This window comes from Schistocerca serialis, chromosome 2, assembly GCF_023864345.2.
Source record: "Schistocerca serialis cubense isolate TAMUIC-IGC-003099 chromosome 2, iqSchSeri2.2, whole genome shotgun sequence".
Lineage (NCBI taxonomy): Eukaryota > Metazoa > Arthropoda > Insecta > Orthoptera > Acrididae > Schistocerca > Schistocerca serialis.
This window is the reverse complement of record NC_064639.1, coordinates 1,138,217,868-1,138,244,435: the sequence shown is the minus strand read 5'-3', so window position 1 is coordinate 1,138,244,435 and position 26,568 is coordinate 1,138,217,868. Positions and strand designations below refer to the sequence as shown.

Here is a 26,568-nt window from a genome sequence, read left to right as displayed (position 1 = left end):
ACTCCGGTGGTCGGAGGAACAAGACTTTTGGTCTGGTGAATGTTATTGTTGTTGTGGTCTTCAGTCCTGAGACTGGTTTGATGCAGCTCTCGATGTTACTCTATCCTGTGCAAGCTTCTTCATCTCCCTGTACCTACTGCAACCTACATCCTTCTGAATCTGTTTAGTGTATTCGTCTCTTGGTCTCCCTCTACGATTTTTCCCCTCCACGTTGCCCTCCAATTTTAAATTGGTGATCCCTTGATTCCTCAGAATGTGCCCTGCCAACCGATCCCTTCTTCTAGTCAAGTTGTGCCACAAATTTCTCTTCTCTCCAATTCTATTCAATACCTACCCACCTAATCTTCAGAATTCTTCTGTAGCACCACATTTCGAAAGCTTCATTCTCTTCTTGTCTAAACTATTTATCGTCCACGTTTCACTTCCATGCATGGCTACGCTCCATACAAATACTTAAGTCTATACTCGATGTTAACAAATTTCTCTTCTTCAGAAACGCTTTCCTTGCCATTGCCAGTCTATATTTTATATCTTCTCTACTTCGACCATCATCAGTTATTTTGCTCCCCAAATAGCAGAGACCGATGACCTCGCTGTCTGGTCTCCTTCCCCAAACCAACCAACCAACCCAAATAGCAAAACTCCTTTACTACTTTAAGTGTCTCATTTCCTAATCTAATCCCCTCAGCATCACCCAACTTAATTTAACTACATTCCATTATCCTCGTTTTGCTTTTGTTGATGTTCATCTTATACCCTCCTTTCAAGACACTGTCCATTCCATTCAACTGCTCTTCCAAGTCCTTTGCTGTCTCTGAAAGAATTACAATGTCATCGGCGAACTTCAAAGTTTTTATTTCTTCTCCATGGATTTTAATACCTACTCTGAATTTTTCTTTTGTTTCCTTTACTGCTTGCTCAATATACAGATTGACAAAAGTGTCTATACATCTATCTTGATGGCTATGTACAAGAATATGGTAATCTTATTAGGCGCAGACTGGTACAGACAAATGCAGACTGGTACAGACAAATGCAGACTCACTAATCGGAGGTCTGTACACTCGTTATAATACCTCGCGCGTTCATGTATCACTGCGCGAGTGTGATCTGCGTGGAGAAAAGGTTCTACGTTACTAGCAATCTCATTGGCTGCGTTACATATTAATACGCAGATCGGCGGATGTGGAATTTGGTCCGTCTCTTAGGTAGCGCCATCTCGTAGTGCGGAGACGGACGAGCGCTGCGCCTGCGCTGTTGTGCTTAGTGGGACGCGCTCTAGTGGGAAAGTCATAACAACACCAAGACATACATATGACGGTAGTATCTGTTCCCGAAAGAACAGTTGCCATTGATGACCATGCAGCTTTGCTAAAAATGAAATGATAATTAAATGGACACCCTAGCTGCAAACAGGCGTTGATATACTTCATTGGGGACATGTTGAAAATGTGTGCCCCGACCGGGATCTCCTGCTTACATGGCAACGCTCTATCCAACTGAGCCAACGAGGGCACAGAGGATAGTGCGCCTGCAGGGACTTATCCCTTGCGCGCTCCCCGTGAGACCCACATTCAATACATGTCTACACCACTACATTCGTAGTGCGCCTTCTAGATGTTTGCCCATCATACTCATTACTCGTGGCAGATTAATCTACCAAGTCCTGTACGAGTTCGGGCATAGCGTTTATGTTCGCACAAGAAGGTAGATGATCGGGAATCTGCCACGAGTAATGAGTATGATGGGCAAACATCTAGTAGGCGCACTACGAATGCAGTGCTGTGGACATGTTGGGAATGAGGGTCTCACGGGGAGCGCGCAGGGGATAAGTCCCTGCAGGCGCACTATCCTCTGTGCCCTCGTTGGCTCAGTTGGATAGGGCGTTGCCATGCAAGCAGGAGGTCCCGCGTCCGAGTCCTGGTCGGGGCACACATTTTCAACATGTCCCCAATGAAGTATATCAACGCCTGTTTGCAGCTAGGGTGTCCATTTAATTATCATCTCATAACAGCAAGACAAGGAATTTGGAGGTTCTTTGTAGAATTAGTAAGGAAAGGAATACCGAGTCACTAACTATAGTACGATTAAAATTACTTGATAGGTGACGTCTGTCACTTGCCGCCACAGTGTTGTCACATCGGCTGCCGGCTAACGCTCGGTTTTAGGAGACATACAAACAAGGCGCGCTACTTCACAAATACTGTTAATATGTAATACGGAGAATGTTGGGAGCGGCCGGCGATCGGTATGACGGAAATGAGAGACGCTCTGTCAGCAGCTGATTTTAACTGAGCAACGAGTGAACGAAGGCAGACGACTTGTTTTGTAGCCCTGAATTTAAACTCATGTCATAACCTAACTAGAACCTCATAGTGCGCAATGTATCAGAGAAAACGGCAATCAACAGTCTACGCCAAAACCGAGATCACGATTGCTTTGTTCACAGCGTTTGAGGAAAACCTACACTACTGGCCATTAAAATTGCTACACCACGAAGATGACGTGCTACAGACGCGAAATTTAACCGACTTGAAGAAGAGGCCGTGATATGCAAATGATTAGCTTTTCAGAACATTCACACGAGGTTGGCACCGGTGGCGACACCTACAACGTGCTGATATGAGGAAAGTTTCCAACCGATTTCTCATACACAAACAGCAGTTGACCGGCGTTGCCTGGTGAAACGTTGTTGTGATGCCTCGTGCGAGGAGCAGAAATGCGTACCATCACGTTTCCGACTTTGATAAAGGTCAGATTGCACCCTATCGCGATTGCGGTTTATCGTTTCGCGACATTGCTGCTCGCGTTGGTCGAGATCCACTGACTGTTAGCAGAATATGGAATCGGTGGGTTGAGGAGGGTAATACGGAACGCCGTGCTGGATGCCAACGGCCTCGTATCACTAGCAGTCGAGATGACAGGCATCTTATCCGCATGGCTGTAACGGATCGTGCAGCCACGTCTCGATCCCTGAGTCAACAGATGGGGTCGTTTGCAAGACAACAACCATCTGCACGAACAGTTCGACAACGTTTGCGGCAGCATGGACTATCAGGCCGGAGACCATGGCTGCGGTTACCCTTGACGCTGCAGCACAGACAGGAGCGCCTGCGATGGTGTACTGGACGACGAACCTGGGAGCACGAATGGCGAAACGTCATTTTTTCGGATGAATCCAGGTTGTGTTTACAGCATCATGATGGTCGCATCCGTGTTTGGCGACATCACGGTGAACGCACATTGGGAGCGTGTATTTGTCATCGCCATACTGGCGTATCGTCCGGCGTGATAGAGAAAATTCTCATGACTGGTTTGTTTGAGTAGCCATCTTCGACAGCAAAATTTCAGTTTCATCGGTAAAACAAAGTATAATTTCTCGCTGTCAGTGCTTACCTGAAACTATCCTCACACTGGCAAAATGGGCTGGCACTTCACCTAGCGATAAGCAGACCTGGTTGGCACTTGGTTGCGGGTTAGAGGCAACACAAGAAGATTCCAAACGGGCGAAGAATGATAAGAAGAAAAATAACAGAAAATACAACAGTCAATACGGTGATGAAACTGATGCGGCAAAGTATTAGAAATTTAAAAAATACATTTAAAACAATTTACTGAGTAAAAAGATTTTCAAATTCTCTTGATTAGATTTAGAAAAATAAATAATTCTGCTGGATCTGACGAAATTCGAAGCTACGACCTTCAGTACGGCAAGTTTATTCGGCTTGACGCAATGTCGTGCGAAGCTTATGTAATGTAAGCTGATCTCTGTGAGTATAACAAATGTATACGTAATGCTGTATCGCTTCTTGTGAGGAAGGATCCAGTTGTGTTTAGTTAGTACTGTGTGATCCAAACACATCAAGAAAGGAAGCGGAGCGAGGTGTTGGAAGTGAACCGACCAATTGTGTTGGCAGTTTGGCAACAGCAAACGGTTCGGCCGTGAAGCGGAGCGCTCTGTTTGGAGGGAAGCAGCTACTATGTGTCAAGTGTCAACTGCCAAGTAATTTAAACCTTTCTGGGAAAGGCTAGGTCATGGTGTGAGATATAGCCTGATTCCGTGATGATGTTAGACACAGTCAGGGTAAATGTATCAACGCGAGGTAAGGAACTGTGCTCCGATAACGATAGTGTTCGAAAGTTTTGGATGAGAATCGTTCTTATACCTCCTACAGTGGAATACGTGTAGCGACACCGTTGTTACTAGGATTGCAGTATAGGCGACTTTAAAGAGGTGGAAGCATCGGCCAAACCAAAAAAATGGCTAGTAAACATGCGCTCCACAAGGCGGAGCCTCAGAGCCATGGGCAGCTGTTTAGTAGAAGAAATGAACTGCTTACTGCATTTTCTACTTTTACAGCCGAGACAAAAAGACTAAATAACACCGCTTTTATGCAGTTTGTCTCTTTACACGTCTTTCTGGTTTCTTGATGATGCTTATTACATACATGAAAAAGTTATGTATGACGCCAACAAAAAGAGGGGGATGAGTTTGTAGGTGTTGAACATGTTCCCTTTCTGCAGTACACTGGATTTTCAAATTATTTTTAGAATTAACTTGTATTAAAATAGAATTGTACACATTAACTTCTTTCGTTGTAATAAACCTTGTTTGTTTAATATTTGTGAATAATATCTGGCGTTTTGCGTGATTGCGCTACTGTTATCTTCATCTACATCACGAGATGCCGTTGTTGTCGGTCGTGATGTGACTGAATTACAAAACCGTATGGGTATGTAACTTTAGAGAATTTGACCAAAACTGCGTGCCAATTATCATGCATTTTTCATAGGAATCATCAGAATAAGATACACTGCGAAACTGAATTATAGGATCACTTTTTCGAAACCACGTAATTCCCAACAGTGTTACACCTAGGTTTAAAATTTGTCTCAAAGGCGTACAACCTGCCTCTGTAATGTGGCTCGACGATGCTTCACACAGCAAAGTGTCGACACTTGCCAAAAGAAAAAAGGCCACATCTCGTAAGTTCATATGACGTATAAAGCGTATTAATAATGTCACTAAATTTCACCACAATTCTGCCCAGTGCCATCGTGGACGTTTCACATGATCGGAAGCTGCTTTTTTCCCAGTATCTCTCTACTAGTTTTATATTTACATTTACTTATGCATCTAGACACATATTTTTCCCCAAAACTGAATTCACATGACAATGTCGCATCCCCCCCCCCTGTGGTCGCGCCAAAGGAGAACACAAAATAGAAGTTGTAAGTCCGAAGTTACATGTCCGAAAGAACAGATACCAACTTCATATACAAAATAGAAGGCATGGAAAAGCATAAACACCCTTAGCTGCTTTCGATCACGTTGAAATTTCGTCGTATGATTCTGAACGGTCCTTACTGCTTCCAGCCTGTACACGAAGGCAAAATACAGTCGCGCTGTGCTCTAAACAGAAGAGATCATGTTCGATGGGCCACACAATGTTCTTAGAGGAAGTGTGTGTGTGTGTGTGTGTGTGTGTGTGTGTGTGTGTGTGTGTCTGTGTTGGGGCTTATGGGCGCTCAACGTCGAGGTCATCAGCGCCCTGACACACATTAAAAGGAATGACTGTGGACAGGCCTAATAAAACTGAAGCACACACGCGAAGAAGGCAGGAAAAGAAGGAAAATGCTACATAAGAAAGTAAAACGTAAGGAAAGGGAAAACGTAGCAACAAGAATGCCACAGGAAATTGTCATTGGCTGGCCACTTACGTAAAATACGGGCAAGCTTGTCACACAGTGAGCAAATTAAGATCCTCTCCCTAAAATCTTTGTAAAAACATTTGACATGGCACAGAACTTTAAAACTTTAACCACATTCGTCCGAGTGTTGCCTAAAAGAGATGGCAGGTCCGCTGGCAAGTCAGCCGCGGCCCGCTGGTCAGAAAATAAAACGCAATGCAATAAAACGTGGCGCACAGTGACCTGGACGCCGCAAGCACCACACATTGGAGGGTCCTCTCGCCGGAGCAGGAAGCCATGCGTCATAGGGCTGTGGCCTATCCGAAGCCGAGTGAGGAGAACCTCGTCCCGTCGATGGGGCTGAAAGGAAGTACACCACACACGCGTTGTGGGCTTGAGCTTATTGTCAGCCACTTCCAGAGTGAGTGCAGGGGGATAGCACACTGAGATATTTGTGTTCTTGTGGATCGAGATACGCCTCCTTGGCTGCGAGATCTGCCCTTTCATTCCCAGCAATGCCGACATGCACCGGAACCCAGCAGAAAGCCACAACCTTCCCCAGTCGCTGCTTTCTTTTTCATAACCAGTTTTAGGAGAGTTCTTTGAATTTTGGAGGAGGGCATCCTGGATGGTCTGGACTATTTTATCTGCTGGACACAAACGTTGCAATGAGTGAAGGGCACTGAGTGAATCGGAACAGACAAGAAATTTAGTACAGGAAGAATGTCTCATCCGCTCCAGTGCCCGCAAGATCGCAGACAATTCTGCATCAAAGACAGTAAAAGGCTGAGGCAGTCGGACACGATCCGGAAAAACAACAGCGCAACCAACGGAATCCCCCTGTTTCGACCCATCCGTAAAACAGCTACAAAGTCGTGGTGTTCAGATAAAATTGCAGTAAGGGGTGCATTAAAAACGGTGGCAGGAGTGCAATCTCTCTTGTACTGCAATAAATCTAAAATCACAAGGGGGCTCTCCAATAACCAGGGTGGCAGGCGGTTAAAACCCCGGATTTGGGGTTGTACAGACTCCACACCGAGTGACTCTAGTACACGTTGCACACGGATCCCAAACGGCAACGTAGCCCGGGGACGGTGGGAAAAAAGGCAGTCCAGAGGTGGATGGGCAACAAGATGGTGAGCAGGCGAGCTGGGAGCTGCAAGAAACTTACAAGCCTGGCGCACCAGCAGGAGCTGCCGCCGGATGGTAAGTGGCGGTTCGCCAGCCTCAGCACAGAGGCTGGGTACGGGACTGGTCCGATAAGCACCCGTGGCCAATCGGATCCCAGCATGGTGGACAGCGTCAAGGATCTGCGAATAAGACGGCCTCGCTGACCCATACACTGTGCACCCGTACTCTTAGAGGAAGGTTGGACCACCTGAGGATGTCAGCAGTGTCAAAGGTTGTGAAGAATGTCTTCAGCTCAACACAATGCGTGCTGTCGTTTTCGGCCGAGCATTGCATGGAGGATCAACTCCCCAAGGAAAGAGGTAGTTCCGTTGACGCCCTTTATGCCACCCTATAGGGGCTTTTTCGTGCCAGTTCTGAGCGGCGGTGCGTCTCGAATATTTTCCTCGGCTGGATAGCTGAGTCAATAAGGGAGAGACAAGTTTCCAGGTTCACGTACCGCTCTGACACACGGTTTTAATCTGATGGAAGTTACACAACAGCACATACTTCTCTGAAGAATGAGAGATTCATTCTGGGTCTCTTATCTCAAAGACTCGTGGTTCCGTTGGAAGTGATATAAGCTTCCGGGTTTAATAAGTCGCCAGAACAGCGGACGGCTACAAATAAAAACGAACTCGTATTCGAACACTTGTCAGTCTTAAGATCTATTCTGACGCCGGCCAGCGTGGCCGTGCGGTTCTAGGCGCTAAAGTCTGGAACCGAGCGACCGCTACGGTCGTAGGTTCGAATCCTGCCTCGGGCATGGATGTGTGTGATGTCCTCAGGTTAGTTAGGTTTAATTAGTTCTACGTTCTAGGCGACTGATGACCTCAGAAGTTAAGTCGCATAGTGCTGAGAGCCATTAAGCCATCTATTCTGACACTTAACGCAACAAATCTTACTGCTCGTGGAAAACGCTTCGTAACATCGAAATTGGCATTCAGTATCACACGGTAATAGCCTCGTAAATAGTGTGCAAAGTAAGTGACCTGAAAAGTGTTTTCGGCATCTCGTGATAGCAGAATGCAAACAGCAGAGAGATCAGTAGGAAACTACACGGACACCAGACCACATTGCTCCACTGAAAGTCCAATAAAATCACCTTGTTGATTTACTGTCTAAGCACAAATTAAAATTCAGTCTCTCATAGAATTAACAAAAATGGCCTGCATATGTTCCCTAAAACACGTTCTGTTGTGAACGAGTTAAGGATTCCACGTCAACTTACATGTGTTCTGTCCTGTTAGAGGTCTCCAAATGGTTATCAGTATGTCTGAATTACCCGTGTCTCATTTCTTTCAATGGGGGCTGATTCTGTTTACCTACGTATGTGAACTCACAGCACAGGTGAAGCTGTGCATCGGAAAATTCTAATCAGTATGCTGAACAGCCACTGCGTAATTTTTAGGCTGGTATTTTCTACGCAATTCATGCTCCTGTTTTATTTTTTATTTAGGCTACTCTGTACTTGTTTGGTTGGTGAATGTTTAGCCTGGAGGATGCTGTAATGTGCCTGTAGAAAGTAAGTCCGAAGGTACGGAAAGACGGCATCAGGGAAAAATTTACATCCAGGTCAGACTCCGAAAGCTCCGTTGTAGTTTCAGGAGGGTCATTATGCTTGTTGATGGACTTCACTGTCAATGACTGGGCACAATGCACGAGTCAGAGCTCTGACTAAGTCACAAGCCATACAAACATAGTCTGGCAGCTGTGTAGGCAAAGTGAGCATTGCTTCGGACTGCTTTTAGAGGAAACAATTTTTTCTGCATTTACGTGCACTCTTTGTAAATAACAAACATAACTGAGATAAATTAATTAGCGATGATGGAAAGCTTAAGTTCTTCATTACAAAATATGCTGGGAAAAGTAAACCACGTAAGTGGACTTCTGTTTATTCAATTCTTTAAATGCGAAGATTTAAAGCTAGGCTTCATGGTGACTGTTTTTAATATCGAATGAAACAATAAGATTACTTCTATCCGAAAAGTTTTAAAACTCCGTCATCAAGTCCATTTATATGTGTTAGTCGATGAGGAATGAATATTGATTCTCAGTTGAAGTGGTCTGAACACACAAAGGTACTTGCAAACAGAATGTCATCAGCATGTTATGCCTTAGAATACTATCATCAGTGTGTAACATGCAATGTCTTTTGGTTACATATTATTCATATGTACACTCAGTTCTTAGCTATGGCATTCTTTTTTGGGGAACAAATGCACAAAATATGAACACAATTTTCAGACTCCAGAAAAGAGCCATAAGAATAATAACCAAAAATACTAGTCGAGCTCATTGTAAAGATTTATTCAGAACACGGGGGATTTTAACTGCTCCATGTGAATACATTTACCAGTCAGTTGTACACATCAAAAATAACATGGGTAATTACTGCACAAACAGCTCTGTCCATGACCATGCAACAAGAGATAGACTCAACTTAAATTCACCAAGAAAAAATAAACATAAAACTCAAAACAGCATTTTCTACCAAGGAGTAAAACTGTACGATAAATTACCAGAAGAGACTAAAGAAACTGCAAAAATACATTTATTTAAAAAGGCAGTTAAAAAGTACCTGTTATGCAATACATTTTATACATTGAAGGATTACTGAGCTAAAACAGAGTAGGGGTTTGATAAAAAAATGTTATACAAATAAATTATAATAACAATGATTATAAAATATCCAACATTCTACATAACACCATCATTTTGTTTTTTTCATTTCTTTTTCCTTTCTAGAAATATTTACCCCCAAGCTATGCATAGCACAATACTAACACCTCTTGCTCTTTCTGCGCTCAACTTTTCACTCATTATGGAGAGATGCTGACTCAGTTTTTCAGGACAGCAAATGGAAAGTTGCGGTACAGAAAATGGCCCAGAGATCACCAGTGTGTGTGTGTGTGTGTGTGTGTGTGTGTGTGTGTGTGTGTGTGTGGGTGGGTGGTGAGTGAAGTGTTATGAAACAATGTGTGTATAGCGTGTGCAGTGACTGATAGCGAGATATGAGAGAACAATGTGGCATTACATTATTTAGCAAGTTATTTGTAAAAAAGGTATTGTATACCAGGGGTAAATCTAATGATTGTCTCTAACTAGAAGTCTGTAACTATATGTGTATACGAATTAGCTTATTTTAAATTGATCTAAATTTGTAAATACTTCGACATATCCTATATCCTTGTAAAAAGAGATCTACGGATGAATAAAGCTGCTACTACTACTACTACTAGTAGTAGTAGTAGTAGTAGTAGTAGGACATATGCGTGTTGTGTTACGACTTTGGGATACCCTGTGGCACTGTCTAGTTGGGAAATAAAACGTTATTGTAGACCATGGATCTGTGGAGGTATTATACTAAAAAGTAAGAATAAATGGCAATGGGAAAATAAAACAACTTAAATACAACACTTCCCATGGGTACAGGCTTCTTTCCATGTCGCAATGTATTACATATAAACTGCCACACTTTGTAAACCAATATAGAGTCTAGAAATTACTAGGTGCAAAAACAGAAGAACGGTATCAGAGTACAAATAACGTGTAGCAAAACAAAACGTTTATTTCAGAGTAAGTGTTGTGGACTGACAAGACAGCCAGTCCACAGTGACGGGTAACCGAAAGGCACGCGTTTAAACTCACGCAGGCTGGCGTGAGGTCTGAAACAGGATACGTAATGAATGCTATAAAGAAAAGTACGTAGCTTCTGGAATACTTCACATTAATCCACATTTGTAGAACATCGCTCTTGATAATACATGTTATAACCACAATATATATAGCAAAGGATTATGGCGCCTTGCTAGGTCGTAGCAATTGTAGCTGATGGCTATACTAACTATCGTCTCGGCAAATAAGCGAGGCTTCTTCAGTGTTGCATCGCTAGCTAAGTCGTCCGTACAACTGGGGCGAGTGCCAGGACGTCTCTCTAGACCTGCCGTGTTGTGGCGCTCGGTCTGCAATTACTGACAGTGGCGACACGCGGGTCCGTCGTATACTAATGGACCGCGGCCGATTTAAAAGCTACCACCTAGCAAGCGTGGTGTCTGGCGGTGACACCGCAGTAAGTCTTAACGTTAAGGAGGACTTTGGTTGATTCGATGAATACGTATGTTAGAGTAAATATTTCAGGTGGTCCACAAATCTTTTTCTGTCACGTTTGCAGAACTCAAACTTTGTACTCATTTATGTAGTAAGGTGACATGTCGAAAACATTACTGTCGGTAACAGTGGCAAAGTTATACACAAATAGCAATTTAGGCTGGGACTGACAGATAGAGGATGAAAGGAGTGAGAGAAGGAGGGCAAAGTTTTAGTTATGCCAGAGATGTGGTTGTTGCAGTTACAACTAAAATGCTGAAGTAATATATTTTATGCTTTAAAATAATATGCAGATAGACACACTATGTATAATATAACCATAGTTCCAAACTGGCAGCCCGTAAACACTATTGGTGTGATGGTATATTCGTGAATTAAGGCCACTGCATTGTTCATTTAGGAAATATCGTGGTAACATAACTAATCATTTATGGTAAATATGAGGGGTAAGGTGGTGTGTGTGTGTGTGTGTGTGTGTGTGTGTGTGTGTGTGTGTGTGTGTGTGTGAGTGAGTGTGTGTGTAATTGTGTGCTGGTAGGTTGTTGTTAACAAAATACAGATAGAATACTGCTGTAAATGTTGTCTTTTTGTCGTCAGTTAGAATAGATTCCATACAACAGCGCTCTTTGAGTATTTGCTACTTCATGTATTCGGTTTCGGGATACTCAAATATTTCCTTCAGACGACTTCCAGAAACATCCAATTGCCCAATTCGCACGCATAGTGCCTAAGAAGACGCCCCCGTAAATTGTTCTCCTTGTGCACGATTTTCAGTTCACTTGCTGGTCAGTCTACTGGCTGGTGGTTGTCGTGTTATGTTCCTTAACTAGTTTTGGAACTACGTAAATTCTGATCCAGCTGACTGAAGCTCCGATAACTAACGTGAAAACTGTGATTGATGATGATAACAATTTAAACCTAAGACAGCATTAATTTTCAGGAAGGTTACCGTTTCCTGGATCACCATCATCATCATCATCATCATCATAATCGTCATAAGGTGTTCTGGCTATTGGCAGGTTCTTGACACCATTGCTTCGCAACCTGGTATCTCCCTCTTTTCACTCCATCCAGTATTTTTATAATTTTTTCCCCTGTCGTTCCACTGCACCTTCGATAGTAGTAGTTAGGGTTCTTTTTCCTGTCAGTATATGTCTCATTCTATCTGCTTTCTTTTTCGTAACCAGTTTTAAGAGAGTTCTTTGAATCTTCATCGCTTTTAGAACTTCACTTTATTCACCACTTCCTGGATATCTGAGGGCAATATTTACCTCACGTGAAGGATAAAGCTTGCCAGTGCAGACATATCGCTCAGTTAGTCTCAGATAATTAGAAAAAGGTCGCACATTTTCATAAGGGATGGGGCGGAAAGGAGAGGGGGGGGGGGGGGGAGTGTTCCCCCACAGAAAAGGCATCCGACCACCTTCTACCATGAACATTGCCTAATCAAATACAATACCATATAGACCCCTAAGAGAAACAGTACAAAGGCCAAGAAATAGAAAAGTGAAGATAAATCGTTGCAAACGAAAATGCTATGACACGTTGGAATCGATTTCTTCACACTCAAGTTGTAATGTTTATTCTTCTGACCTCGTAAGGCGTAGCACCATTTATATTGTTGTATAACATCGTATCAACATAAAAATTATACTGAGATATGACGTACGACTAGAATGAATTTTCGTAAGACTACTTGCTCAGTAAACAACAAGACATAAATATTCTGACTCAAATATTGGTTTTTTCATAACGTTTGATGAACGACTGTCGCACTGAGTTCATCTATTGCTGACGTCCGATCTATCTCTCAAAGAATTTACCTTGTGGCATGGGTGTGAGGAAAGATAAACACGAATTTATCTAGAAGTCTCCTCTCATTCACTAAAACTGCTTAATTATGGAAACGGAAAAGTGAAAAACTTCGTTTTTGACTATTTTTACGACGTTTCAGTCACTGTTAGGCGTAACTATCCCAGGAATTTTATCCGTTATTGCTAAATGAAAGTCGAATATCGAGCTACTTAGTTGTCCCAGGAGGAGTGGTCAATACTCAGGAATTTGACAGGAACGATCATTCGAAGCAAGAAAGTCTAATAAACATGGGCTCCAAAATGCGTACTTTAAGAGCTGTGAGCGCTTCTTCATCTTCGATGCTGTGAAACAAATCTTTTCTATTGCAAGCACCTTGCTTGCCATATTTTGGGAGGAGGTAATATGGACCAAAACAACAAAAAAGTCCAATAAACGTGAGATCTAAAATGCATTCCGTAAGAGCTATGAGCATTTTTTTCAGTAGAAATGTTTAACGGTAGCGAATATGAAGAAGTGCGTTAGAACCCATGTTTATTGGACGTTTATTTCTTGTTTTGGTCCACACTACGACCTCTCAAAATGTATGCATTTTAGAGCCCATCTAGACTCTTTTGCTTCGAATGATGGTTCCTGTCATATCCCTGAATAATGACCATTCCTCATGGAATACCCTGCATTGAACATTCATATGAAGTTCAATGTACTCACCTTCATGTGAATATAAACAAAACTGACGACACGTGTTATCAATTGGACGAGCGAGAAACAAGCATGGCACTGGAAAAAAGATATTTAAATGTGTCTGATCTTAAAAATGAAGTTTAAGTAACTTTATAACTACAATGTCTTTCTTAAAAATCGGAAAAGTACTTGTAGGGATTAATTAAATGCCTCATTAGAAAATTCAAGACTCCGCATCCTTTTGAGTTCAGAATAGCATTCTAGAAGCAAAACTTTTAGTGATGTTTTGATGGTTCTGAAGCTCTTACCTACAAGTGCTCAAACATTTACGAAAGACTTTCTGGAGTACTGCGCAGTATTCATCGAGTTTCAAAGAGCATTTGTCATACGAGACAAAATTATCCAATACTCCCGAGATCAATAATCCGTGTCCACCAATAGTGAGGTTACAAAAACTCACGCAGATCGAAGCAGAAGCCAGATTTGTAAGCAGTTAAGTCCGAACGCACCTCCCGAAGTTCCAGACTCTTAACTGCTATGAACGAAAATCGTTACCAGTAGCTTCGCCACGCAACACAGAACTGTGTTTTAGACTTATTCGCAACATTACGCCGCCAGGCACAGCAGTAGCACGTACCTGTTTAGGAGTAGGAATGGCAAGGTGTAGTAGCGAACACCTTAGACTGTCAGCACGAAATGACAGCTGGAGCGTGCTCCGAGGAGTTCTGGCCGCTGCCGTATCTCTGGGAAACTGGAGACCACATCCGCGGTGCAACTCGGGCAGATGGGTGGGGGAAGCGCGGAGTGGCCGTATACAAAGACATTTCCTGGACACGTGGCCGCGAATCTTCCAATGACGACTGTTTACTTGGTAGAGATGACGTTAGCCGCTGTACCATTCCGACCCATCTATGAAATTAAGGAAGGAACGGGCTAGGAAACGATGCCCTTGTCAATGGACACTGCTCTTCGGTGCAAACCACCTGCATTACTGTAGAGCTTACGTTGTTGCCAGTTGCATAAAGTACTGATGCTACCGCATAACAACAAACAGTGAGGATATCGTATGTAAATCTCTTAAGAAATAAGAATCTGCTTAAGAAATAATACCTCGCACGATGATTCCAAAATACAACTACTATAAGGTAATACGGCAAGGCGTTGGAAGCGACACAACTAGTACTCTTCAATGCCACAGCTTTGACAATCACAGTGAGTTTGAAACGGGACCTACCTGTAAACCTTGTAACGTCAGGCGCTTGCACACAAGGCCAACGAACGACAGAGACTGGATTCGGCCAACATTAGTCGCCAATGCATTGGCGTTCGGCTTCTCATCCTTACCAAACGAAGGGCTTGAGGCTAAGGGATTCGGACATATGGAATCTCTCACAGCTTTCCGACGCTGCTCTCGTTATGTTATTGTTATAAAGTGGCGTTTTAATTACAATTTCACCGGCAGATATTATGAAAGAAGACGAGGATTTAGCAGTCGTTGCATGTGCAGCATTTATTTTACTACAACAATCTAATCATCAGAAGAAGAAGTATAAGAAACAACGCTGGTGAACGCCCTCTTCTAAAAAGTAGGGAGCAATGTGGTGGTGCAAAGTTAATGTCTACCGTAAAGCTAAATTAGAATATGGGCTATTTCATTTTTTTTTTTCTAATGAAAGATGCACCTTTGTAATTATTGTAACGTCCCCTTAGAAAAATTATAAACGACTGTGCTAGTAATCTTCTACGTTATTTGATTTTCAAACAGCTGAGCAAAACTGAACGTACTCAGACAGTTCTCTCTTTACTTACTCTGATCATCACTAAGCTGACACACAATATTTTCAGCGCAACGCAATCTGACTTTCAAAAATCCCTACAAAAGAATCACTCACCTCACAAAAATCTTCATTACGCAAACTACTGCAATACAGAGAGCGCCAATACTGCCAGCTAAATAAAAGATTCTAACTACTGAAGGCACTAATTACTGATAGGCATAGTTAGCAAATGAAAGATTTAATAGAGAACAAATAATGTATTTACCTTAATAATGTTAAAAAGTCATCATATATATCTATCAATTCATGACATCTTTACAAATTTCCTTTTTTTGACGGACACACGTCCAGATCGTCCGCTTATAGTAACCTCTCAAAACTCTGGCATCTCTCTCCCCACATCCACCACTGCTGGCGGCGCACCTCCAACTGCCCAACGCTACGCGCTGTTCACATCCAACTGCCCAACACTACACTAGTGAATATATCAACAATGAGTCCAACCAGCCACCGACTGGACACAGCACAGTCAGCGCTACGTGGCGTTACCAACATAAAAACCTAAACAGCCTACTTACATTGTTCCTGAATTGTGTAAGACCTAAAATTTCCAAAGATAACGCCTCTTTCAGGAGAGCTCTACCTGCAACAGAAAGTTAACAGTCACAGTTTTGTTTGTTTCTCTTTGTCGTTCACGGCAAAAACGTGTCAATAAAGACATTATTTTCTTTTTCTCGTCGCGCATACCACCTTCTTTTAGCTGAGTTAGTCCCCTCCAAGCGTCTATTCTTTTCCGTTTGTTTCTACAATCGCAGTTAGTAGGGGCCCATAAACATTTCCGTTCGCCATAAAAATCTATCCACTTTAAGGCTCTCTCCATACTTCACTCTATGCATCTCAATTTTTAAACACAATAAAAACACATCCTTGGCGAGAACTGCAGGGAAAACAGCGACTTTTGAAATTCAGTTTTTCATGATAGCTACAAGTCACACGCAGTGTGTTTTGTTCACTGGTTTCGCTCTTTAATTTAACAGCCAACTACTGTACTTTAAACTGCAAATTCCAGGGTTTCTGGTGATTAGTTAAATTAATAAAACATACTAAGTGCGACTAGTGGCTGCCCGTTCTAGAGACATAACAAATCGCTACTGAACCTATGAACATTTGACCTGGCGTTCTCGCTAGAAGAGGGGTTCCGGCGCCGATCATCCGCTAACTTTTTAGTGTTACCGCTAGCAGACCGAACCGCAACCAACGCCGACCGCTTCGCTGACTTCGATTTGCCGCCTGTACAGACTGAGCAGATCTCGGCCAACGAAGCGGTTGCTATTCGTTGGCCTTCGTTGGCCTAGAGTGTACGCGCCTTACAAGCATCTGGTTCGATGACTGCAGAGCGGATTGAATCTGACAGATCGGCTGTTGGCCGTTGTGGATGTTTGTTGGGGCGGCCAGCTGTCTGAAGGATTGCGACGGGCGTGCTGAGCGCAGACATAGGCGGCTGGCAAACCACGAGGCCCAGCGGTCATCGGGGATTACCCGGGCGGAAGGAGGTGTATTCCGGCAGCATGATCGCGAGATGAGCAAAGATGGAGGGGCCTGTGACTTGGAATATCGTCACGCCGTACAAGCATGCTAGGAGGAAAACGATGACAGCTTTGGAACCGCGGGAATGGGATGAGGACGCTGAACATAAATCCATGTCTAAGTATTAATAACTAAAAAAGTTATTAACATTATTAACGTAGTTGTTCATAATAAACTGTAACTACTGAACCCATCAGAAAGTCACACTTTGTAGTGTCCCTTTTGCGAATTTTGAGAATAATGCGTTTGAAGTGTGTATAATTAATATTGAATAAGACTAAACAGACCAGACTTAAAGTCAGTTGTGCAAAAAATATAAAATTATTTACAAAAATTATAACGTCGATACTACGGTAGGGGAAGACAATAACGATGATAAACAATATCGCATTGAAGAATAGGATGAAATTAAACATTTATATCTTTGTACAATGATTTACAAAAATTATAACGTCGATACTAGAGTAGGGAAAGACAGTAACGATGACAAACAATATCGCAGTAAAGAATAGGGTGAAAAAAACATTTATATCTTTGTTTGGCTGTAGAAGATGAAAAGATAAGTTATTACACGCTCTTCTGCTGTTTCTGATTCTCATGTTACTCTTGTTAGATAGATATTGTGTGTAGCGTTCAACGCTAGCAGATGTTCTTTTTGTTCTTACGACTGGACTATAAAAAGGGTGTTTAGCAGCTTATTGATGGAAATATATGTGTAAAAGTGAGTTCATTGCATTATTTCAAAAACATGCCAGCCACTAATCGCAATGTTTTAATAATTTGTAAATCTCGGGATACTGATTTCAATGTTAAGAAGCAATTTAGTTAGCGACAAGATCTGTCATGGGCGATGTTCATTTGTTGAGAAATAGATCAGGTTTTCAAGAGTTCATTGCATTATTTAGCGTATACTGCTGCCTGCAAATGGTGAGTAATTTAGAAATTTTACACTGCTGATAGATTCTGAAGTTATTCAGGAGTTATTTATATGTGGCCATATTCACGTATGTTGCGCATTTCCGAAAAATAAAATTGATCTGTATAAAACTTAAAATCAGTATGTTTTGGGGATTATTATTACCCTTCGGGATTTTAACTAACAGATCGAACTTCAGTTCACCTTTTATTAAATTATTCGCTGAAGTGTCTCACTGCTACCACAAGATTTTCATGTAAACAATTATCACGTTGGATTGTTGGGCTGTAGAGCGATGGTTTACGACAACTCCCTATTGATGACAGCGAGCCACACTCAAAGTTAATGGGCCATACGTTGGCGGAGCTTACCATTGCATCGTAATTGTTTGTATCTAAATTGATTCACGGCGTGAGGAGCAGGATCAAGAACCCCGCGAGTAACGTCGTAACCTTTATTCCGCTATCAGTGTCTGAGTAAAGAAAGTTCGTAGTTTCTGTAAAACTGGTGTTACGGGAAAGCCTCCAATAATGTTCACCACACAACTTTTAATTAATACAACTTTTCCTACATTTATTATCACTGTAAACACTGCGACGACCAGTTCCAGCCGCCACATAAATGATTGTTTGTGGGTAGTCACATTCACAATCCGTCATACAATATGACAGCAGCAGACACAGCGCACAGTCGGACTTGAAATCTGATGAAATTCTCGTGTTTGTAACAAATTACACAGTTAGTGGGCACAGTGAGGCTCACGACAACTAACAATGCATAGAGATATATACAGTTGTTACTGTGCAATTAGCACAGTATAAGAGAACGGTAGTCTTAAAGAACTGCGTCATTGATGTCGAGGTGCAAACCGACTTTTATCAAGGAGATTCACAAAGATACAATATACAAAATAAAATGATGTTAACATTTTGATGCACAAGTATTGCGTGCAATAATGTTGGCACCAGACTGACTGTTTCGGGGTGAAGCTGATCTTACAAAGACTAGCGTATGAACATACTGGAATTTCGGATGGTTTGAAAAATTGCAAGGTTATATTTGGCTAATTTGGATGAACTACATGTTACGACAGTAATTAGGTTTACAAATTATGTGATGGTTTAGGAGAAAACGAAAGATCACAGAATCATTTTATACAGCCCCGTATGGAATAACCTACCTTTAACTAGAGGCATCGTCTTTAGATTTATAATCATTTTTGCAAATTTATGCAAATTCTTAATGGATTAATTAATTAGTAAAAGGCGTTATATGGTTCATAAAAATTTGATCAAAAAATTACAGTGGTAAAATCCGGAATATGACAGGTACAATGGCTAAATCTTCAACGAAAAATCTGGGTACTTCCAAACTATAATATTAAATATCTGGTAGGTTAATTCGTTTCAGAATAATCAAAATGCGTTACTATTTAGTCTAGATGCGAGTCTTTATAGTGGATGGTATCAACATGTTCAACTCGACTGATTAGCGCATTCAGAATTTTCTATCTCGTATTGTAGTAAAGTTTTTAATTAACACAGCTTTCAGCAAAACGAACTACACTCTTGGAATCAGTATATTGAAAACAAAAGCCTGATAATTAATCTCAGCGAAACAGTGTGTTTAATACTTTGATGGATTCAGGTACGTATTACACATCCACATTGTAAATACTTTGACAAAAAATGGAAAATTAATAGAAAACAATAACAGGGGTATAATAAGAGCAGATGCGAAGATTCTAGCTTGCTCTGTTTCAAGTGGGAAGACAACTTTCACTTGTTCCAAAAGAACTCTGTTGGTCACAGCTGCAAAGAGAGTCCTGTAAGTATATATCCTGAAACACCGTGAAGATGTGGACTATTCTGTCCTGCGATATCCGTATTTATATCAATATTGTTGCTACACTGGAGATGTTCCGTGCAGTTACCACCCATTCTTACACAACCTTCAGCACTGCTCAAAGACCCACGGACTCGTGGTAGCAAACGTAACTGTCCTTGCAAAATGGGGCCGAGGCTGCTGAAACATGTACCCGTGGTCAACGGACAAATTTCTTAAAATTTCTCCATGTTCAAAAATTAAGAGGATTATGGCCAGTTTAACTGGAAGACAATGGTACAGGATATCCTAGACGACTCTATGGTACATTGCTAGATGCTATCTTACGAGTGGTAAACAATGATGTATTGGCCTGTTATACATAAACTATATCCACTGTCTTTCAACAAGCGTGGAACCGATTACAGAGAGGCCGTGTAGAAGTGAACGATCGTAAGAGCCAGATACCCTAAATTGTTGCCCGCTAAAGAGAATCTCTGGATATAGAATGTAGACTGGCAATGGCAAGGAAGGCGTTTCTGAAGAAGAGAAATTTGTTAACATCGAGTATAGATTTAAATGTCAGGAAATCTTTTCTGAAAGTATTTGTATGGAAGTGAAACATGGCAGATAAATAGTTTGGACGAAAAGAGAATAGAAGCTTCCTAATCTGGTGCTACAGAAGAACGCTGAAGATTAGATGGGTAGATCACATAACTAATGAGGACGTATTGAATAAAATTGGGGAGAAGAGAAATTTGTGGCACAACTTGATTAGAAGAAGGGATCGGTTGGTAGTACATATTCTGAGGTATCAAGAGATCACCAATTTAGTATTTGAGAGCAGCGCGGAGGGTAAAAATCGTAGAGGGAGACCAAGAGATGAATACACTAAACGAATTCAGAAGGATGTAGGTTGCAGTAGATACTGGGAGATGAAGCAGTTTGCACAGGATAGAGTAGCATGGAAAGCGGCATCAAACCAGTCTCTGGACTGAAGACCACAGCAAGGATTTTCGTATGCTCAAAAGTGGTTAATGGGGTAATTTATTATTCCACGCTGCATGTTTCCCGCTTTATTCTAGGATAAAAGGTGTGGGAACAGTCAGGGATAAATTTATTTGCGAGAAATATCGCACAGTATTTTATCGATAACTGTATAACACACAGTTACAACAAGATTTTTATCAAAAGCATCAAGCTTTTCTTTTAAATCATTAAAAAAATTCCAAAATCATAACACGAAACATAGAAGGCGTTTTAAAACACAGTTCCAAAATTTGTTTTAGTCAACATATCATTAGACCGACGTGTTTTGAAAAATTACTCAAAAAATTGAAAACCCGATAGAATTCGCAGAAAGCGATCAGGAACCAGAAGGCAATGCAGTTTATGTCCCATCACTATTTGGCAAGAATGCCCAGATGGCTACTTATTGGATTTACAGAATAATACGCTAATAAAATTTTTAGTCACCGTACATACATAATAAAAAGACAATTCAACCCCGCAAGCAATTAAAAGAAAACATAAGACTGATCAGCTGAAGCTCTTAAATAGAAGGCTCTGTTATTCAACTACAATTGTGCAAGGAGCCCTGTTTTAAAAGTAATATACATGCAGACAATTTCGCTGAAATGCAAGATTACTCGAATAACTCAGAAGCCAACTTAAGAATTTACGTTACATTCATAAGGGATAAAACAGAAATACGAAAGCTGACGAAATGCAAGTTTCAGCGAACTAAATGTTAAATGCTTTACATAAAACCAATTTTCTTTCAACTGCAATGATGTTGAAAATGCAATCACCATACGTTGCTTCCGATTATTGCTGGCAAGTTAAATTTACAATTAACTGACTCCCAGCCAATAACCTTTCACGGACTTACCCGCTCTGGTAACATCAATTTAACTGTGGTGGAAAGACCGACCAGCAAAACCCTCAAAATTGTAATTACGAGCCAATGACCAGTATTACAACAGATAAAACACAATTAAAAACAGGCTTAAAATATAGACCATTAAACACTATAGAATTACGATTGAAAATCCGGGGAAGTATAAATATCCAGTTAATTCTCACAAGTCTTATTAACTTGGTCCAGAAGAAAATAGTACTACCAGGTTAATCGAACTGCAGTATTACTTTTTTGCTTAGGGCGCTGTACATTACATTAATATTCGTTCCGTATGTCGTGAATACGACATTTCGTAGAGATGTGGAAAGTGTCGGTTTAACAGAAGTTTTTATTACACTTTCTTTTACATTTACTGTTTCATATCTAAAGATCCATCTGTTGAGTAGAAGGAGCTGTCATTCGGAAGTTATTTTAATTTTCTTTTAGATGTTGGTTGGCTATCTGTCAAGCTTTTAATGCTATTTGACAAATTACCAAAGATTTTCGTGCCAGCGTAATTCACTCCTTTCTGTGCCAAAGTCAGAGTTAACCAAGAATAGTGAAGATCATCCTCTCTTCTAGTGTTGTAGCTATGCACTTCGCTTTATTTTTCAATTTGGATGGGTTATTAATAACAAATTTCGAAACAAATTGCTCACTATGTGCAACCTTCTCTCGCCTACAACCCGTCCACAATCGTTACAGAAGTTGACCAGCATTCATAAGGCCAGGCTGGCTTCCTTTCTGAGAGACATTCCATCCAACCGGTGCCGTTTACAAATCAACAACACAGAACCAAGGCCGCTACCGACTCCCTGTGTTGTGACCAGCCAGCTTCAAAGTTACTGCACTCGACCACCTCCTTCTCCTCGACGGCGGAGACATTTAAATCACTTTCCGCGGCCCTGCCCCCTCTCGTCCGGAGAGGGAAGTCAGATCTCAGAACGAAGATAGCCGAGCGGATCAACTGTCGATAAGCGCACTCGCGCGTTATCAGTTTCGTTGGAGTGAATGGACGAGCTGTAATCTGCTGTGATGGTCTTGTGGTCTAAGAAGCTACACATCTTCGTCGTTATCGATAGAGCAAATTCTTATGCACAATATACAAAACCGTGGTGTATTTCTTCAGAGGCACTGTTTTTTAACGTCCATCGCAACGCTGGAAGCTGTTTATTCGGCCTACATCTTGTTACGAATGATGGGGGGTCTGCGAATCGCTGGAGTAATATTCCATGTTGACGGAAAGTACAGCAACGCCAACTGCAAAGTATTCCCGACGGTTATCTTTGTTGGTATTTGGTTTCAACCGCTATCAATTTCGAAGCTAATTAACTAGATATGTTCAGACACTCAACACAGATTTTGGTCTTTCGTGAGTATCCTAAATCAATCGTGGTCATTGGTGGGACGATTCCTTGGCACGGCTGATTTCTTTCGCCGATCTGAGCTTTTGCTTCGTCTCTAATGACCTCGGCATGTTAAAGTCTAATCCTCGTTCCACTCTTCTTTCCGACACAGCCTGTCTGCCCTTAAGTGGTCCAAGAGACTGTTGGATTTCAAGGCTCGGCTCGCAGAGTGAGGGATCTGGGTTTGGGAACTGAGAGTGAGTGATGTGGTTTTGGGAACTGAGCACCTGGCAGCAGAGTTTATACCTGTCTCTCTCTCTCGTTTCAGGAGCTGCGGCGGCGTCCCGGCTGTACGTGGACGCCATCAGCAAGCTGGCCAAGCAGGCGCAACAGGGCACCTGGGGAGCCTCCGCAGACATCGGTGAGTGTGGTTTTTGTGTTTCTCTACTATATTTTAATCCGTCACTGACTTGATAAGAGCTAAGTTCATATGTAGTCCATATCTAGTCCGCCTCCGTAGCTGAGTGTTTAGCGCTACTGGTCACCCTGGGGGATCCGGGTTCGATTTCGGATTCTTCCAGAGTTCATTCAGCCTCGCGAGGCCGAGAGAGAAGTTACACGACCGAGCAGTTGTCGTTGCAGGGTCAGAAACCCGACGACGACCGTGAGAGCTGCGTGCAGACCACATGCCCCTTGATACAGCATACGATGACACCATTGGCAGAGGATGACACGGCGGTCGGTCGGACCCAATTGGCCCATCTAGGGCCAGAACGCGGAACATTTTTTTTTCTGCACGTGCCCATCTGGGCCACTGAGCATCTCTGAAGTTCAAGCCATCATCTCGAAAGCTACATGACGCGCTACTGAATTTAGGACTCAAATAGAATATTTGTAAGTTAGACTCTAATGCGACTTGACATTATCGGAATACACTGAGCTTATTTCTTGATAAAACTAAATTCTAGGTTTATTACAAATTTATTGAATGAGAATTATGTCCTGGAAATAAATTCTTTTTAATTGGTGACGTGATTATTTCCGACGGGCATTTTGAACACGAACTTACCTGGTGCATTGATAAAGAAAACATTTACATTACGAATTACGACTTACGTAGATTTAGCTGGCGCAAACGAGTGAAATTACGAGTTCGGGGTATTGTGGGAGGAAAGATGAGGAATATTATCGGTCTGTGTTCAAGAAACTACTAAACAGTCTCTTGTAAATCGTTCTAATGTAAACCAGACCAGCAAAATCAAATGAAGATCTAGTTACAGAAGATATACAGGGTTCAAAAAGTAAAGACGATAGTAACTTTCGTATGATGTCGCTGTCAAGTAACATAGCTCAGTGATAGTTGCGTTACACATTGGGAGAACTGCTGCAGTGTGGTACAAAAGATAACTGAAGGACATCTTTTGTTGAAAGATAATAATTACACTTAAGTCACAGCGATTTATGTGTTCCTCTGGACACCACAGACGGCATGGGAAGCTCAGCAACCCGCTGCTGTGCTCGTCATAAGGTTGGTAAGGGGTTCTTGTTGAAGGGCGTTCCGTTCCACCACCAGAGCGGTTGAAAACTGCCGGATGGTCGCTGGTGCATGTAAACATCCTTCAGTACGTCACCACACAGCATTCCACACGTGCTCGGGGGGACTTAGGTCAGGCGCACGGACAGGCCTGTCCGTCCGAGGAATATTCTCTCGTTCCTCCACCAGCGCTGTTCAACGCGGTCATTCATAAAAATGAAGTCAGAGACCAATGCACCGTGATAAGACGCACATGGGGGAAGGGCATAGTGGCACAATAATGCTGACCGGTGAATCTCAGCGTTCAAAGATTTTTAGATCAGTACGCCTATACAACATCATGCCTCCATAGCACCTGGACCAAAAACAATCGTGTTCGACAATAATGTGCATACTGTAATATCACGAGAGGCGGTAACACGTAACGCACCTAGGAACATTCTAGAACCCACTCACTCACACACAAACACACACACACACACACACACACACACACACACCTGGCTCAAAACGACTCACAAGTTCGTGACGCCCTCCATCGGTAATGCTGGAATTCTGTATGGTATTTACCCACCCTTAGTCTTGATGACAGCTTCCACTCTCGCAAGCATACGTTCAATCAGGTGCTGGAAGGTTTCTTGGAGAATGGCAGCCCATTCTTCACGGAGTGCTGCAGTGACGAGAGGTATCGATGTCGGTCGGTGAGGCCTGGCACGAAGTCGGCGTTCCAAAATATCTATAGGATCCAGGTCAGGACTCTGTGCCGCCAGTCCATTACAGGGTTGTTGTCGTGGAACCACTCAGCCACAGGCCATGCATTATGAACAGGTGATAGATTGCGTTGAAAGATGCAGTTACCAGCCACAAATTGCTCTTCAACAGTGGGAAGCAAGAAGGTACTTAAAACAGCAATGTAGGTCTGTGCTGTGATAGTGCCACGCAAAACAGCAAAGGTTGCAAGCCCGAAAAACATGACCAAACCCTAACACCAATGCCTCTGAATTTTACTGTTGGCACTACACATGCTGGCAGATGACGTTCACCGGGCATTCGCCATACCCACACCCTGCCATCGGATCGTCACATTATGTACCGTGATTCGTCACTACACACAACGTTTTACCACAGATCAATCGTCCAATGTTTACGCTCCTTACACCAAGCGAGGCGTAGAGTATCTATGTAGAAGTAGATGCGGATGTAGTTTTCAACATTCTTATCTATACTCCTATGTGCCTTTCTACAACTGAAAACTATCACGGAATCCTATTCGTGAGGAGGTAAACCGTAAGTGGCTAGGGACGATGTACAAAATCGCTGCCCTGGCTATCAAAAAAAATGGTTCAAATGGCTCTGAGCACTATGGGACTTAACATCTTAGGTCATCAGTCCCCTAGAACTTAGAACTACTTAAAACTAACTAACCTAAGGACATCACACAACACCCAGCCATCACGAGGCAGAGAAAATCCCTGACCCCACCGGGAATCGAACCCGGGAACCCGGGCGTGGGAAGCGAGAACGCTACCGCACGAGATGCGGGCCCCTGGCTATCGCCAGTCGAATAATGAGGTGCTCGCACATAAATGATGGCTACTTCGAAAAAAAAAACCAGGGATTAACTTTGAGTACAGGGAAACTGCAGTCCTGTTACAAACCCTCACGTGACCCGGCATCTCGTGGTTCATTTAACACTGAGAATCCCAGACGTGTCCCAAAGAAAGTCCAAAATGCCGATATGGCGCGAAAAGAGAGAGCTTATCAAGAGTATGCGAAGTGCCCGCTGCTGCTGCTGCTCACTAATGGTTGACAGTCTCTTACAGAATGTGGAGGCGTTTATGGAAAGAGGAAGGTGCTGTCCTGCGACATTTCCACCAAGCCTAGCAGAGAGATTGCGTGTGATTGCGCAACTGAAAGCGTTATTTGGGTGCAGGGCCCAATTCTTAAGTACCATAGAATGGTCACCGTACTGGGATACATCTACATCTACATTTATACTCCGCAAGCCACCCAACGGTGTGTGGCAGAGGGCACTTCACGTGCCACTGTCATTACCTCCCTTTTCTGTTCCAGTCGCGTATGGTTCGCGGGAAGAACGACTGTCTGAAAGCCTCCGTGCACGCTCTAATCTCTCTAATTTTACATTCGTGATCTCCTCGGAAGGTATAAGTAGGGGGAAGCAATATATTCGATACCTCATCCAGAAACGCACCCTCTCG

The 26,568-nt window shown here is 42.5% G+C and overlaps 1 protein-coding gene across 2 annotated transcripts in view; it reads left to right on the top strand.

Moving 5' to 3' along the window:
- Nucleotides 1–26,568, top strand: part of LOC126458602 (brain-specific angiogenesis inhibitor 1-associated protein 2-like) — a 911,857-nt gene that overhangs the window by 810,352 nt on the left and 74,937 nt on the right. For both annotated transcript variants that reach the window (XM_050095757.1, XM_050095758.1), the window contains exon 3: nt 23,144–23,236. In XM_050095757.1, the coding sequence (XP_049951714.1) occupies nt 23,144–23,236 (93 nt within the window). The remainder of the gene's footprint in view (nt 1–23,143; nt 23,237–26,568) is intronic.